A 17,183-nucleotide genomic window follows, 5' to 3' on the forward strand; every position below is an offset into this window, starting at 1 on the left:
TTTGTGGGTGTTTGTGGGAGTGAATGGATGTTTGTGTGTGTGACTGCCCTAGCCTTTGTGCATATGAGCAAGACTGTGTGTGCGCGCGTGCGTTTGCGTACGCAGGTTTGCCCTGCCGTCTCTGCCTGCGAATGAGTCAGCACGTGTGTGTTTTGTGTGAATCCTGCGTTTGCAGGAGTCTGACCTCCCGCTCACACTTTGTCATTGTGCAGAGCCCATTACGTCCCGGTGCGTGTTTTATCCCCCCCCGGCGCGCCCACAGGGATGCCACGGTGGCGGAGCGCTCTGTGTGGGAGAGGGCTCGACATTTGCCCTTTTCTCCTGTTCAGCCGTGGGGCGGTGAGAGGGAGCCTGCGGGGCAGAAAGGGTCAGGGGAGGGAGGGGGTGTAGCGGAGAATCCCCGCCCCTCCCTGATTGGCACCGGCATGTGCGGGTGCACTTGTGCTGTCCCCCCCCCCCGTATTAGCCCCCACTGGCTGCGCCACCTCCAGCCAGCGGAAAAAGGGGTTGTCAGCTTTATGGGCTTTGCGCTTGTGGCAGCTGCAGCGTAGCCCTGCTTCTAGGAGGGCTATATTTAACCGTGCGAGAGAGGGGCCGGGGGGAGGGCGGGGTGGGGGGGCTTGCTTTTTACACTTGCTACTTGAGCTCAGCGTGCCCGAGGCACAAAGCCCTTTATCCACACAGAAGCACTCTGAGAGCTGGGGGCTCTGTCCCCAGCCCCAGGTGGCTTCTGGTTGTTATAATTATCGTCATTATTTACCATTACCAGCGGCGTCACTCTCGCCTGAACTGTCTTTTTTATTACTGTTATTATCACTCAGATCGGGGCAGCTCGGAGTCCTCTGTGCACTCCCCAGCTCCATGTAGTACAGTCAGGTATGGGTTAGAAGTGTGAGGGCGGGGGGGGGGAATGGCAGCTGACTGGCAGGGGAGCTTGGATAAAGTGCAGTGAGTCAGTTCGGTCTACTGATCTCAAAACAGTTGGTTTTGAATGTGATGTAATTCGACTTTGACCATTTGCTGCTTATTGTCAAGTGTGCCTGTGGTGTGGACCTGGGAGAACGAATTCGGATTGAACATAATCAAGTGGGAATTTGTTTGGAAGCTGAAATGTCCCAGTGTTGAATGAACCATGAACCCAACAAGGAGGTTTTTATGTGTTTTGCAGTGTCTAAAAGGCGGAGTGATTGAATCTGTAGTTGCACACATTGTGTGGATTTTGTTTTATTTCAGTGCTGCTTGAAAAAAAAATGGATGTCCCTTCCCTAGCGGTAGGTGGGGCAGCTGTATGAAGTCATCCGGTTCCTGTCTGTCGTTGTTTCACTCGGAACAGATTGCCTGTACAAGGTGATCACCTCCCAAAGTTAATGAATGTGCTGCTTACTTTCCAAGGCGCTTTGTGTCATTGGTCTGCGGTGTGTTGAGTGGAGGGCTCTAATTGGCTGGGTTCAAAGGGGCGGCTGTCTCCGCACGCGCGTCCCCGTGAGAGAGGCGCGAGAGACCCCCGCGCTGTTCCTCGCAGTGGGACAGGAGGCGCTGACGGAGGGCTTCCGTTCCGCTGACCTTGGGACGTCCCGCGGGGCTGCCGAGTCAGGAGGAGAAAGGTGCGGCGGTGGCTGGCCAGGGGACACCACAGGGGAACAGGGATGGTTTGGGAAAGGGCCTTGGAACTCCGCCTCTGCTTTAGCCTCCTGTGCCCCTCCTGCCTTTGACGTTCAGTTAATCTCCCGTATCTCCTGCCCAACCGACCCAACAGCTCATAACGGCAACTCCTGGAGGTGTGTTATAATTCAGCTCAGTGCGTCTCCTGGCGCTGGGTGGGTTTTGCCGGCTCGGGGCCACGGGTTTGATGCAGTGGAACTTTAACACTATCCGGTCACACTTGAAAGCATTCTCCGCGTTGGAAGAAGTCTAGCTCAGGCATAAAAAGGGAACCTTTGGCAGGAGGTCTCAGGTTGACTGACGGGCCGGGGGAACTGCGTGCTAAAGTGATCGGTCCCATATGCATCTATTTCATTTCTTTATGGCCGTCTCTTCAGAAATAGATTTTCCAAAATATCTTTGGTGAAATCACATGTCAGGGGTTTTTTCAGTTGTGCAAGACACTGAAAACAGATTTGTTGATGGTGGTGTATTGAATAGGCCACACAGTGACATTTTGGCTCTACTGCTGCTAGTGTCCGTCTGCCCCGTTGTCCCAGTGCCATTTTGCCCACGGTCAGTTCCCTCTGTGAAATGACTGGATCCGTTCCTCATGCTAGTCCGTCTACGAGATCACCGTGTCACCTGTCTGAAATGTGCTCTCAAACAAACCGTGTCTGGTGAAGGCAGGAGAGACGGAATGCTGCCTGATGTGTCAGCAGATTTTCAGCGTAGTTATAAACCAGTTTCAGCCTGGATTTCTGCTGTTTCACACACTGCACCATTGTCACAAAGTTATATTGAGTAACACTGGCATCACACCTCTTGTTGGTCGCGCCCCACCCCAGTCCCCTACCATGATTGGTGGAGGCGACTGTAAGGGGCGGAGACACGTTAAGAGTTGTGGATTTGGTAAAGTATGAGATTTCCGCTGGTTATCTTCTCCCGTAGTTTTATTGAGCTGCTTGGTCCCTGGTTGGTACTTGGTTTCTTTTGAGAGTCTGGGGGGGGGGGGGGGGTGTTGAGAACGTTCGGAAAAATCCAGCCCACCCTCAACACTTGCACTCATTGCTCCTCAGGTTGTAAATAGTCTCCTTTAATGGGGAAGGCAGATGTTACGCTTTGAGCTCCGCGGCCGTGAAGCGCCACGTCTCTCTCCGGCCCCGGGGGGGTTGGGGGAGGGGGGGCGGGGTGGATGAAGGGGAGGGGGGTGTTTTTCGGACAGCGCATCCGAGCGGGCGGTCACGCGGGGTGGCTGTGCGGAAGGCAGGGTTACCCGGGCGATGACAGAGTAATCGCCGGAGCGCTCGGAGGAGGCCGCCGCGGCCGACCCGGCCCGGCTTTTAATAGAACGCGATGATTTCATGATTGAGAGTTTGGGCGGTTTTTGGGGTGAAGAAGCCTCAGCGGGAGGGATGAGCTCTGCGCAGGAAGCCCGCGCTGTCCTCAGCATGGAGCTCGCACACACCCCTGCCTGCTCACCCGGCAGCATAAATGGACATGAATTCATGAGTAATAAAGTTAACACCTCTGCTTTATTTATGTGAAGTGCGTATGTGTCTGATGTGTTTAATGCGGAAGTATATTATGATGCAGGAGCTTCCCTGTCCGTGCACTGAGCACCGTGGAGCTGAAACACTGCTGAAGGCTTTCCCTGCACAGGGACTCCGTCCCCCTGATGTACATTTACTCAGGCTATGCAAGCATGCGTGGGAGGTGTTCATGTGTGCCTGTGAGGTGTGTGGGTGTGTCTGATAGGTGTGTAGGTATGTTTATGTGGTGAGTAGGTGTATTTGTGTGGTGTTTGTGAGGTATATAGGTGTGTTTATGAGGTGTTTGTGTGCGTTTTTGAGGTGTGTAGATATTTTTGTGAAGTGTGTGTTTTTGTTTGTGTGGTGTGTTTCAGGGGTGTTCAGGTGTGTTTCTGAGGAGGTTTTTCCTCCATGTACCAGAGGTTAGAATGGTGACCAGCACTACAGTAACAATCCCCTCACCTTTTGGGTGGAGGCCATCTCATCTTCCCACCGTAACTCTCTTGACCTGAACAAGGTGACCGTTAAATATAGAATCAATAACTTGTATTAGCTGAGCAGGACAGGACGGACACCCCCCCCCCCCTCCTCTGGGCAGACAGTGGCTGGGAACGGGCAGTGTTGGGAGTGCCTTTGAGTCTGTGGGCTCGGCTGCCAGCCTTCAAGGTGCCCTTGGACAGACAGCAGGAATGCTGGAGAAACGCCTCCCCGGACACTGTGGCTTTGGCTCTTGTTTGTCTGTCATTTACAAGTGAGATTTACGGCCTGTTTTTCCCCCCTGCGATCTGTCTTCTCGGTGCCTGTCCCCCCGCGCTGGCTCTGATTGGCCCAGTGAGGCGTAATGCGCCGCTGAAAGACCGCGGAGATGGATGGAGAGATAGGGGGTAGTTTATAACGTGGGGATTGTTCTGGGTACACTGGTGTTCCTTATTAACTTGCGGTCCAGGGCAATGTAGTGTAAATGCGTGGGAGTAAAAAAATGGGTCTGGTGGCTGCCCAGGACCAAGGGTTGAGTGACAGCCCCTGCTTTGCAGATAGGCAAGGGTGAGTCCCCTGCAGGAGTTCTGTGTGTGTGCGTGTATGTGTGCGTGTATGTGTGCGTGTGCGTGTGTGTGCGTGTGTGTGCGTGTGTGTGCGTGTGTGTGTGTGTGTGTGTGTGTGTGTGTGTGTGTGTATGTGTATGTATGTGTGTTTGTTTGTGTGTGTGCATGCATGCACATGTCTGCAAGTGTGTGTGTGTGTGCGCGCGCGCACGTGCGGGTGTGTGCATGTGTATGCTTGCACGTATGTTTATTTGTGTGTGTGTTCGTGTGTGTCCGTATGCATGTGCGTGTGTGTGTGTGTGTGTGTGTGTATAAGCAGTAGGAGTAGTGAAACTCATACCCCTGTCCCCTTATGCCTCAGTAGAACAGTCGTGTCCCACAGAGTCTTGGCTCATTTTGGCTATTTGTTTTTGTCTCTGAGAACATAATAAGATTACAGACAGGAGAGGCTGGGGGGTGGTGGGGGGCACATGTTGCTCATTTGTTGGTTTTCGTCAGCTCCCAGTTGTGTGTTTGCGTCCGTGCCGTCTGTACTCCCGCCAGCCTCCTTGCCTCAGATGGTGCCCGCTGCCGTTTTGCTTTTATTCCCGTTCTTTAATTTCCAGTGTGTTTCATTGTCATCCAGATGCAGTCATTGCCTCCTAAACAAACATGGCAGTGCCAGAAAGGGGTCAGCCCGGAGTGGAAATTCCCCTCCGAGTCAGATAATGGCAGCGCTCCAGATCGTGCACAAAACCCAACAATACAGCAAAGTTTTGGAGAAGTATCGTGTTTCGTCTTGAGTTGGTAGGGGTGGGGGTTGGGTGGGGGTTGGGGGGTGGGGGGGTCTGCTTAAACCTTATGTCTGTATTTTAAAGGAGGGCGGGGCTTTTTAAAGCTGCTTTAATCTTTAATTGATTGGAAGAAAATTTGTAGATAATGTGTTGCGGTTGGTGTACATCAAAGGCTGCTGATTTCAGAGGTGATGTCATGCAGGTAATGGATTGGCCGCCCACGTAGCGTCAGTGAGGTTTCTGGCTAATTCATTTGGTTTTAGTGCTGCTGCACAAATCCGCACACACACACACACACACACACGCACACACACGTGACTCGTGCGGCCAGCTGTCTGTATGCCTGCATCCCTTCCACCCACACAGTTATTGTAGCCAATCAATCACTACCGTCTGCTCTGCTACCTAGATGCACGTTAATACAGAGGTACTTCCCTGCTCTATGAGTGCATTTACTTCTATAAATTTTATTCTGCGCACCGTATTTTCACTGTATCTTCCCATTGTGTCTGTCTGTGTTATTATGTAATAGTCTGCTCTCGGTAAATTCCATTTTACTAGCACATCCCGCTATTATTGTAAAACACAGTTCAGGTACTGTTGCGGCTATGCAGCTGCCAGTATCAGTTTTATGTTTAAAACCTTTTTAACTTCATAGCTTGAGACCTCATAGCCTCTGAACTTTGGGACAACCATAATGAAAATCATATGTGGCTTGCTTGCTATCGGTAGCGGCTTATATAACATTGCATAAACAATACTTTTAGTTATTGCACAGACAGAACAGAGGATGTTCGTAAATGCAGCCTTCACTTTTGATGTGCTTATACCACATTTTAATCTGTCAAAGCTGCACAGTGTGAGAAGCCATTTTTGTATTTGTACATACACTGCTGAAATGATCTATTGAAACAAATAAGGATAACTGTAGCTTTTTTGGTACTAATATCTGGTCTTTCTTTCTGTGGTCCAAAACACTCAGCCTAGTCTGGAGTGGCACAGGGCTGGCGCATGACTCACTCCCCACCCCCACTCAACACCAGCCGGCTTTACATCTGGGAAGTGTAGTCTTGCAGCCCTGCTGATATAATGGCATATGTTTATGCGAAGAACCAATTTTCATGTGTGATCAATAACTGCTGAATTATTCATAAATAATGGGGATGATGTAAGAGATGACTTGCTCTTCTTAATCTTGCATTTAGCGCATAAGATGACAATGGGCTTTAGGTACAGATCAAAAATTGTAATGATATAATGCTGAAATTTGTATTTCCTAAAATCTAGCTTGAGATCCACTCTGTATTTCTGTGTAAGAGCAGAATGGTGTTATAAGCCTAGTGTGTTCCCTCTGACACTGTGTGTCCCCCTCCTCTCTGCAGGGACAGACGGTCTTGCTGCAGCCCGTGGCCCGGGTGGAGGAGGTCCTGTACCGCTACCAGCCCCTGCAGATCCACACCCACGGGCCCGCGGTACCTGAGCTGGAGCAGCTGGGCAGACTGGGGTAAGGACCTGCAAGCCCCTCCCCTTTCTCTCCTCCCTCATCTCCAGCTCCCATGTTGTGTGGGGTCTTCCCGGGGTTCAGAGGGGAATAACGTTCACTTCCTCAAGGCCAGCGGGCTGCTTGCCCTGGCTGCGTTGCAGTAGCGTGAGCGGGCTGAAGACTCGTGTCCTGCTCCGCAGTCAGCTCTAAGGTTGGGGCTCCCCTGACCCTGATGACCCGCGTGGGGAAGCACGGAGCATGCCATCTGTTCCATATCAAACAGGACTCCCCATAACAGCCCAGAGAGGGGCACAGGAAGCACGGCCAGCCCAGCACCATCCATCAGCACTGCGGGGAAATGCTCATGGAACCAATTCCCCACAGCCAGCCACCAGCCCTGCCCATTCCATATACACAGCGCACCAGGTCTGAATGTATAGGGCTGGGGCGGCAGGGACGCACAGCTCGCTGGTGCCTCTTCAGCAGAGCAGTGTCCTCTCCACCTGTGGCTCCAGCATACGTTAACTGAGGCAGGCTTGAACCCAAGCCGTCGAGCCGATATGGCCAGCTCCATAGACTACTGAGCCGTCTTATTCTGCAGAGCCCAGCATCGCTCTCGCACCCTGGTGGAGATGCACACTTGGCAGCACAGCCTGTGCCAGGTGATGGGACTCTGAGAGTAGCTTCCTTCTCTCTCTTTCTCACTCTGTTACTGCCTCTGCACGCCTTCCACTCTCTCCTCACGGTCCTGGCCAATGAGAGTGATGGATGAGCTCGCTCCGCATTGGCCGTTATGTCACTTCAGAGATACGAGGAAGGCAAAGAGGCTTCCGTTTGCCAAGTCCAGTATTGCTCCTTTCATTGTGGTCCTGCCAAAAGAGCATTATCAGATGGAAACTATAGTGTTACAATACTCTGTTATTGAATGTCTCATTCAACTTCCCGTTACACACTCAATGAGACTTATATCATTACAATGGGCTCAGAGCACTTCTAGATATCCTGCAAAAGGTAGTTTTTAGAACAGCGTTTGTTTTGCACTGCTGAACAGTAGATTAGTCACATGACTTAATGTGACATCCATCAACAGAATTCTTAATGAAACACAATGTAGAGGTTGTTTGTTCTATTATATATTCAGCGAACTGCTGATGTTTGAAGTTTGTTATAAACCTGATCAATATGGAGATGGAAATGTCTAAAGTAGGAACTCGTCAGGCATTCACTGCAAGCTCCACTGGAATGAATAAATGTGTTGTGAGGTGAGAGTTTTGTGTCAGCAGTCCTGGAGTCCCAGAGGGCAGGGGCTTTGAGAGACTGCTGTGCCACTCGTCATGGAAGAAGTACAGGAGTCCTGTTGACAGCATAGTAGGGAGTCGGGGACACAGAAAGGAAGATGAATGAACCACAACTCCCATGAAGCACCATGTTCCCTGAAGGCAAAGATGTTTCACTGTCATTCCTGCACTGTGTGCAGGAATTCTTCCGCATGCTGCCGTATTTCTACAACACCCACACACCCACACACCCGCACACCCGTGTATTTCCGCATGCATACATGCATACGCGCGCTCAAATTTAATGCACCCCGAAGCAAATGGCTACCTTTGTCCCACTCTGAGAGGGGTGTTGTCATCTTCCAATGTGGCAGGAAGTACTGAAGGGAAAGAGGGGGTGAAGCCGGGGGCAGGCCGCCCTCCTGAGGTCAGTTGGCCCTGCTCCGCTGTGAGGAGGACGGGGCTTCTCTTACTCTGGGCTGTTTGTCTTGGTCGGGGCCCGTCGTCCCCGGTGACGGCAGCGCCTGCAGCGATTTGTCTTGGACGGGGTCTGCAGGGAGTCCCCCCCCCTCCCGCCCTGCTCCCCGCGGCCCCTGGGCCCTCCGCCGGCCAGCGGCGGCCCAGGAACAGGAAGTCATTGAAGCCGGGGCTTGTTTTTCATCGAAGGAGCGATGCTTTCCCACCTCGTCCCTTTGCCCCCAGAAAGCCGCAGGATCGCCGCATCGGCTGCCAGGAAAAAGAGGGGCCACACCTCTCCCCCCCGTACCTGAATAAATATCTGCTGAGCTGCGCTTATTAGAGACAGCTGCTTCAATAGTGGGGGAACAATGGGGTGCATTGCGGAGTGGGAGAGAGGCGCAGAAAGTGTCCAGTCAGCTCTGTCAGAGACCTCCGTGTTAAAAAAAACACGCTTCCCCTGGTCAGTCCTTCCGCAGCCTGCCTCTCCAGAGCGGGTGCGCAGCACTGGAGCGGCCCTGCCACGCGCGCTCCGTAGAGCTGCGGGTCTGCTGGGGTTACGCTGCTCTCTGCGAGTTCTCGTCTGTTCACTTCTCTCTCGAAAAAGATACTGCTGCTGTAGGGATTGGCAAAGAGTCATCAAAAGGCATTTATAATTACAGTTTAATGTGCTGATCGGTCTGTTTGCTGCTCAGTGTTGATGGTGTGTGATTCTGTTTGTGTGTCCCTTATGCTCCTAATACTGGCAAACGTCCTCATCCAGGATGGTTTAAAGTGCTCGCGGTTTAAATACGCCAGAACCAATTTATACAGCTGGGCTTCGCTGGACCAATGAATGCTAAGTACCTGGTGCAGCTGTACAAAACCTTGAATGGAGAGCCAGTCCAGTGCCCTGACCACTGCTTGGGCCTGCTGCCCTACTTTTCATATTCTGAGCGGAGAGTGTGGGAGGGTGGAAGACTGTGTAGACGGCTTCCTGCTTGATAATGATGTGGGGATCAGAGCGCTCTCTGAGAGATAAAGTGTCTGTGGTGATGAACGACGGGCAGTGCTTTACTGTAAGGGCGTGTCAGACGGGCTGTCAGGCCCTCTTCACGGGATCCTCCAGGAGACGCAGGATCGATAGCTTCCTGGCAGAGCGAGGCTGATCCACACTCACATGGGCTGGCTCGGAGGCCTCACAGTCACGTCTGTGTGTGTGTGTGTATGTGTGTGTCAGAGAGAGAGTGAGAGAGACAGACAGATGATGGCTGTGTGAGAAAGTGTGTTTCAAGCCCAGACATTTTCAACTCCTTTTGAAAACAACTTCACGGAATATATTTTTGTCGAATGTATGATTGCACGTTTCATGTTTGTACTTCTAGCACAGGGTAGTTTTACTGGTGCAATTGTGCATGTGCCTGTTGCTGTGTGTATGTTACAGATTGCAGGCATGCCATGTGCAGTCCTGTGTGTGTGTGTGTGTGGGTGTGTGTGTGTGTGTGTGTGTGTGTGTGGGGGAGTGTGTGTGAGCGTATGCATGTATCTGTGTGCTTTTGTGTCTCCCTCGGCCCTCAGCGCACAGGCGATGACAGACTGAATTCTCCTCAGGTCCTGAAGGGGGGGAAGCACTGGAGGAGGGAAAGGGAGAGGAAAAGTAAAGGGGGGGAGAAGCCGAATTTGGCAGCGCCGCTCATGAAATTTCACTAAAACCTCAAGTGCTGACAATGAAAGCAAGAAAGAGCAGTTGTTTTTGTTGGCACAGCTCTCTGAAATTATTTCATCTAACTGACAGGAATTGCTCAATGCTAAATGCCAATCTGGATAATATTTTGAAGGTTTTTCTCGAACCCCCCCCCCCCCTTTTTAATTGGTGGAAAAAGTGAGGTTTTTGTTGGGAGCAGTTGTCAAGCAGTCGTCTTTCATCAGCGGGAGAAGTGGAGCAGCTGAGAGCATATTTAGTCTGGAGCTCTTCTCCAGGGAGTGCCGCGAGGCAGCGCAGGAAATGCTATTATGCCATTTCTCCAGGCGGTTGGAGGCTGGGGGGGGTGGGTTGGGGGGATGTGCCGGGATCAGCGGAGGAGCTGCAGTTTGAAGCCGAGGTGGGCCGCACTGTCTGCGCGCCTGTAATCCCGGCCCGGGCCGCGGCATCCGTTGCGTCATCTCGACTCTCGGGAATGACGCTGGGGGCTTGTGTGTGTTTTTCCCCCTCGGTGGGAAGGAGCCGGGCGGTCTTGGGCGATGCGTAGCCCGCGGGGCCTGGCTTCCCCCGGTGCTCGTTCTTCACCGAATCGCTGAGCAAGCGGAGCCTCAGCCTCCGTCCCGCGGCGCACGCCTTTTAAGCAGCCCATACTCACGGCCAAACCTGTGTTTGGACTCTCCTTAAGGGGAGGACTCTAAAGTGGTGGAAACCAGGTGAAGCAGCACACTCAGCGGTATAGAACCAGCGCTGGCAGTCCCCCCTCCACAACCTCATCAGAACTGTGTGCCATCACTTCGGCTCTATCACTGAGGTACCCAGTAATGTACACCCGGATCAGGCTGGTGGACTCTCACTGCCATGCGCAGTGAGTCAGTGGGTGGGTATGTCTCTCCATCCCGCAGCGGTATGAATGGCTGCAGTGAGAGGCTCTCTCTGCTCTGGGCTAATGCTGCCTCTTGGCTCAGGCCCAGGCTGTAATGGCCCTGATAAATGGTCCTCCGCCCGTGTTTCCTCCCCGCCGTCTAGGCTGAGGTCAGTGCCTCTCCTGGATGCTCTGTCAGGTATGTGTGAGGGATGGGAGACAAGCTGTGACAGTCATGCTACGCACGCACGCTCACACACACACACACACACACACACACACACACACACACACACACACACACACACACACACACACACACACACACACACATACACACACACACATACACATACACACACACACACACACACATACACACACACACGCACACACACGCCTACTTCAATAATACAACAGCATAGTCAGTAATACTTCAACACAGAATGCTCCATCAGCCAGTAGTCAGACATACACATATGATATCTCTAACCCTGATATCAGCTCTGTAATCTCTGATAGATCAAACACACTGCTCCACACACATATCCCTGCACTCTCACATGCACACAATACAGCACATCTACCCTCTATACACTCCCATAACACATCCCACACTCCAAGCACACGTACCGCTGTCCAAACACACATACCGCTCAGCCACACACAGGCCTCGCTCTCTGGGGGGTCCTGGAGGCGTCTCTCTGCTGTGCAGAGATGGTTAGTCCCTCTGAAGCCCTAATCCCAGTCACCCATCCAGCTCTCAAGTGGGAGACTAGAGCCGGGAGATTCTTTCCCATCTCCAGCTCAGCACTGCTGGAAAGAGCAGCTGTGTGGAAACTGAACCCGTTCTCCATGAAATCCTGGCTCATTGGCCAGAGGGAGCATATGGTGAGTAATTATCAGTCCAGCCATTGCCGAGATCTGATTTGTCGTGGAGGCTGTTGTAGTGAGCCGCTAAGCGAGTAGGGGCTACCAGGCCCACCTTGCGTACTAGCTGCACTTCAGACGCTGATTGATCCACTAATGATCTCAAAACTCTTTGTGTGAAGACCCCAGAGATCCCTGCTCTATCAGGCTTGTTTTGCTATTATGAAGCCGATTAGCATCACGAGTGTCTCTCAAACGCTCAGCTGGAGGTTGTTTTTCGGGACATGGTTCTTGGAAGGCTCGTCGGAGTGCAAATTGAATGTGTTTGCTAGCTGTGATGATTCTGGCCCCGCAGCCCGGCTTTTAGAGGGGAGGGGCTGGCCGGCTGGGCCTGTGTGGCTCACTTTGAGGAGATGCGAGCGAGACTTCCAGGGCCGAAACGAGACGGGCAGGCTGCCAGGCCGCCTGGCGCGAGCCGGGCGCCCAGGATCCACCTGGACGAGCCTCCCCCCGCGCCCCTCCCTCTCTCCGTCCCCACACCCCCGCCTCATACCCGGGGGGGAGGGGAAACGGCGCCCGTGGCGTCTGCTCTCAGACCGGGCGATCTGGGATTGCGTTTACGACTCCATGCACGTCCTCCTCACCGCGCTCCCTACTTTAATTCACTTACGCCGTCTAACCCCCGCCGTCCTCCGTTCCAAGGCCCCGCGGCCCGCGCCAGCGAGGAAGCCGTAAATCTCCGCAGATGCGTACGTCTTCTTCAGCGTGACACCCGCGAGGCCGCTGATGAGGCGTGCGCCGGACCCGGGACGACTCCTGGGGGAGCTGGCGGGGGGAATCTTTCGCAACCGCGTTAAATGGCTTTACCATACGGCCCCCTCTCTCTGATCCCGGCCCGAGAGCAAATCCATTTCACGGGCCGGGGAGCTGGGTCGGGGGGGGGGTGGGGGGGTGTTGGGGGGGGTTGCAGTCGTCCTGCCCTGCTGAGCCCTGGGCCTGCTGTCTGACAGCACAGCAGAGTGCTGGGAGAGGAGGGACACTGTGGTGCTGGCGGACCGGAGCAGCCCGGAGCCAACCTGTGCACCGGTCAGAGAGGGAGCTGAGCCTTTTATGTGCGCCGTCCCTTTGATGCAGGAATTATAGGCCGGGCAGCAGCAAACTCTTTACACAGAAGTTCACATGGCTGAGGGGGCGAGGCCAGGTGCACTCCCAGGGAACGGAGCAAGGCCTTTGATGTAGTTTCAGGATAAATAATGGATCTTTTCTAGACCCTGCATTGATGACTGTTTGTTATTGTTGTGCTTATAGGACAAAAAGGCTTGCCAGTAACCCTTTTAGAGAGCAACAAAGGCTTTTCCCAAGGACTAGATGGGTGTGTGGCGATGAATTATTGCTCCAGAATGAAATTAAGATCTTCACACGCAGGTTAAAATTTCATAATGAGTGCGTGTGGTGCACACGTTTTTGATTCTTTTTAAGGGTTGTTTTAGGTCTCCTCCCCCGCGCGCTGGTGCTCCGCTGTGATTGGGGCACGGCGCTTGGCGGGTGGTGGCGCTCCTCGGCACCGTGTCAGAGAGCCGGCAGGGCCGAGGGACAGCGCCTGCCGGAGAGAGCGGGCCGGAGCGCCGACGGACCCAGGGTGTGTGTTCACCCGGTCAGGGCTCTGGCAGCAGCCAGACCGAGCACCACGGCTGGGAGATTTGCATAGCCAAAAGAGCCAGCAGGGAGCAGGAGTGGGCGGAGCTCTGGAGCGGCCAGATTTGAATCGCAAAGCGAGCGCCATCTGAGCTGACCGCCATCCCGCGCGGCACCGCAGACAGATTAATCCTATGTGGGGGAGTATGGGGAGCAGAGGCCGCTGCTGTTGACCTGGGGCCGGTCAGCGCTCTGTGTCAGAACAGTGATTGGCACCTTTTAAACCATTATCTCTCACATGCTCAGCAGCGCTCTTGAAGGTTTTTGTTGTTTGGTTCAGTGAGATTAATGGTGTCCATCCAGGGCTGCCTGTTTAATGTTCATTGCGATTTTAAATATTTCATGAACGTCCTGCATTGTGGTCATTTGAGCTGTGGCGCGGTGAGCTGCATCGCAGGAGTGAGATCAGCCTCTGTTTTTGCGATTATCTAAAGGCGCGGTTGCGTGGTGCCCCTTTGTTTTGGAGGGAGGGAGCCCGGTGCCCCAGTGCATGCTGGTCCTCCTGCAAGCTAAGCTCTAAGAGCGGGGGATTCTCTCAGGGATTCTCTCAGGGCCAGCTCGTTCATCTCCGGTAGCCCCCCCCCCCCCCCCATCCCACCCCATCCATAGAAAAAGCATGACACAAATATAGGAAGCGCCAAGCTATTTTCTCCAGGGGAGCCTATTACGCCCTGGTTTATTTCAGTCCAAGGCCAGAGATGATGGGCCCGGCCAAGGCCTGGCAGTGGGAGCTCCCTGTGGAGAGAGGCCCTGTGTCTCCCGGGTGAGTCATATCCCACCGTGAGAGGGATGCGGCAAACCGGCACGCATGCAGCCGGCCTGCACAGGGCCTCCTCCGTACGGTGGGCGTGGCTCCATAATCTCTGCAGATCCTGATCGATTGGGCTGTACTGACAGATACAGGTGCTAAAACAGTCCAAGGCTGACTCCCCTCAGGACTGTCCAGCAGGAATGTGCTGGGTGCGCAGTCTGTCACCTTAGCTTCCTCCAGCGTGTGCTTTTCTCTGGCGTAGGTGGGGCTGAGAGGGGAGCTTCCAGCCGCTGCAGGTAGCAGCCAGCCTACCTGCAGCTCACACTCCCTGGCTCTCTGCAGCCTGAGGGCATCGCGAGGAGCCGGGATTAGCTGGCTCATTTTCCCCCTCTTAAAGGCAGAATAAAGAAAATAAGCTCCCGTCATTCCCGTCATCCGCTGCAGCGACTTGTCGGGGCGGTAATTACCGCAGGTTCCTCTCTGGCGCGCCGTGATGTATGAGGCGGCCTCCCGGGCTCTTTGCTCCTTAATGAGGCTCCCCTGCCCTCCCGGTCGAAAAAGAGCAGGAGCTGGAGCAGGACCCTCGCACGGAGGGTCCCCCCCCCTTGCGTGGCCATTTTGTTTGTCGGTGTTTACGGTGCCGCGGGGCAGAACGGTGGCGACTTTGTTTACACCTCATTCTCTAATAATAACGTGCTACATTATTACGCCCGTCCCAGTCCACACCATTCCAACAGGCACAGCTCACCACTGTATCAAGTGGTCATTGTGTCATGAGTGTCCACAGCCAAGCCAGAGATCCCAGGGAAGCTGCCTTTCATGTAGGCTCTAGCTCCCCACACAGGACAGAAGAGGCAAGTGCAGCCCGGGCAGCTGAGCAGCTCAGGAGTCCAGCAGTGAGGGAGCAGGTATAGGACCAAGCCAGGCAGGAGATGACCAGCCATTTCTGCGAAATGGAAATGAGTCGGTGTTCCGCTTAAAACCCACGCTAATCAGTTTGGGTTATAAAGTGTTTAATGTGTTACGCCCTCAGACACCACATGTTTCCGAGCGGTAAATTGAATGGCAGCACATAGTGAACGGATTTGTTGACACGTTAGAGCGTGATGTCATTGGATGTAGAAGACCTCGATGAGAAGGAAGGCGTTCCACCAGTGTCCTGTGTAACATCGATGGGCGGTTACTCATCTGAGTGAGAGTGTTTCTCAATCAACACTCTTAATTAAAGAGTTGATGGAGAGGGGACAGCATGTTGTGTATCTGTGCGAGTGTTTGTCTCTTTGTGGATTGTTGATCTGAGTTTAGTTGCTCATCCTTTATTGCTCTTAATTACGTATTTTCCAGGGAATCATTTACTGCTCACTGGAAGGGACTGTCAAGCTCAGTTTGTCCTTGTGCTGCTAAAACACACACACACACACACACAAGCAGTTTTAGCAGCTCTCTCACATACTCTTGCACGGTGGTGGGGATCCAGTGTGGGGGGGCGGGGGGGGGTGATTGTGATGTGAGTGCTGGTAACTGGAGCTGTATGTGGAATGCCGGGGGTGTTTTCGGAGGAGCTGGGCGGGGGCGGGATGGGTGATTAGGGGGTGACAGCTGAGCGCTGACCCCGCTATAATGACAAATCACCCAGCAGGTGTGTGGCTCTGCCGCGGATTCCCAGGCCGGGCAGCGCTGCAGGATCGCTGCGTTAAAGAAAGACTTCCGGACAGACAGCCGCAGCGCAGGGCCGCGAGGACGCCCTCCCCTCGGCTCTTTAAAGGGGACACGCCGGCCCGGCACTGAGGCTTTCTCACAGACAGAAGATCGCTTTGGTTGAGGGAGATTAGCTGGTTAAAGGAAGACAAGTTAGTGGCGGTGTGTTGGGAAACTAGTGTCTAACTGGTTAGCTCTGTCTGTGCCGTACTGTTTTCTCCCTGTTTCTCTGTATAACATCGTCATTATCCTTTCCTTCCTGTATGTACACAGGCAGCTGTACCTGTGAAGCTTCAGTGCTGTGTTTGACTTTGCTGTAATGAGACCGGCTCTGACTGGCCGCCTGATTAAATGCACAGGCAAAACGTCCTCAAGCCTAGACCCCGTCCACAGCTCAGGTTCAGCCTTGTGGCCCCAGGGTAACAGGGGCCATGTGAACAGGGCCAGGAGGGGGGGGGGGCTGCTCTAATTTGGGATTTTCTCAGGCAGGCTCTGCATAAACACTGTGAACCCCTAGTTCCCATTGCCAGTTGCAGGCGAGAGCAGAGTTTGACAGACTGAGATTGACGGGGCCCCACTCTGGCTTCCTGTGTATGGAAGTGGAATTTTGGGATTGGGAGTCGCCTTGGCCATCTCAGACGTAAGGGCTAATGGCCCTTGCTGGGGGGGCAGGGGGCTCAAACTGTAGAGAGTCTACACTTAGTGGAAGTGCTTCAATTAGGGGCACGCGCCAAAAAACGGAGGCAGCGCACTGCAAACTCCAGGCATTATTACAAACGCGGGCGTTCTGCGCAGACGTCTCGAGTCCGCTCCATGAAACGGTCTCACGATGAGAGCTGCTATGTGGGCCAGGAAAGGCACAAGCCTTTGATCTTGCACGCTTTGAAATCTGTCAAGCCCCGGAATCAGACAGCCCAACGTGGGGGCGGACAGGTGCCGAGGTGGGTGCTGGACCGGGGTCAGTTCTCAGAGCCCTGTGGAATGGTGCCGGGGTCTAGGTCACTGCACTGGAGCCGGGGGAACTCTGCCTGCCTCGCTGGTGGGGGACTGAGAGGGCCCTAGGGTCGGCCTGCCACCGCTGACCCCCAGACAGAAGCCCCTGATTGATTGCACCGTATCAAGACAAATGGCTGGAGCAGCAGGCTGCCACTTGACTCCTTTGTACTGTAATCAGTGGCCTGCGTGGGGGCTTCTGTGATGGAGCATGCACTCCCCCCCCCGCACACTTCCCCATTGGCCCGCTCTGCATACCTGGCCTCCCTCCAGCCTCCCCACATCCCCATTAACGGCCTTCACTCGGACACGCTCCCGTCTGATTGCTTTTTAAAACACGGCAGGGCTTTGTAGCAGGGGAGAACAGAAGCTTTTCATAGCCTGTGTGTGGAGGCCATGCAGACAGAGAGTGGAGACCATGCTGAGGC

The 17,183-nt window shown here is 53.8% G+C and overlaps 1 protein-coding gene across 1 annotated transcript in view; it reads left to right on the top strand.

The window, feature by feature from the left end:
* Positions 1-17,183, top strand: part of mnat1 (MNAT1 component of CDK activating kinase) — a 48,035-nt gene that overhangs the window by 24,189 nt on the left and 6,663 nt on the right. Inside the window, exon 7 of the mRNA XM_036542473.1 lies at positions 6,372-6,493. Coding sequence (XP_036398366.1) covers positions 6,372-6,493 — 122 coding nt within the window. The remainder of the gene's footprint in view (positions 1-6,371; positions 6,494-17,183) is intronic.

Source organism: Megalops cyprinoides, chromosome 12 (genome assembly GCF_013368585.1).
Source record: "Megalops cyprinoides isolate fMegCyp1 chromosome 12, fMegCyp1.pri, whole genome shotgun sequence".
NCBI classification, from domain to species: domain Eukaryota; kingdom Metazoa; phylum Chordata; class Actinopteri; order Elopiformes; family Megalopidae; genus Megalops; species Megalops cyprinoides.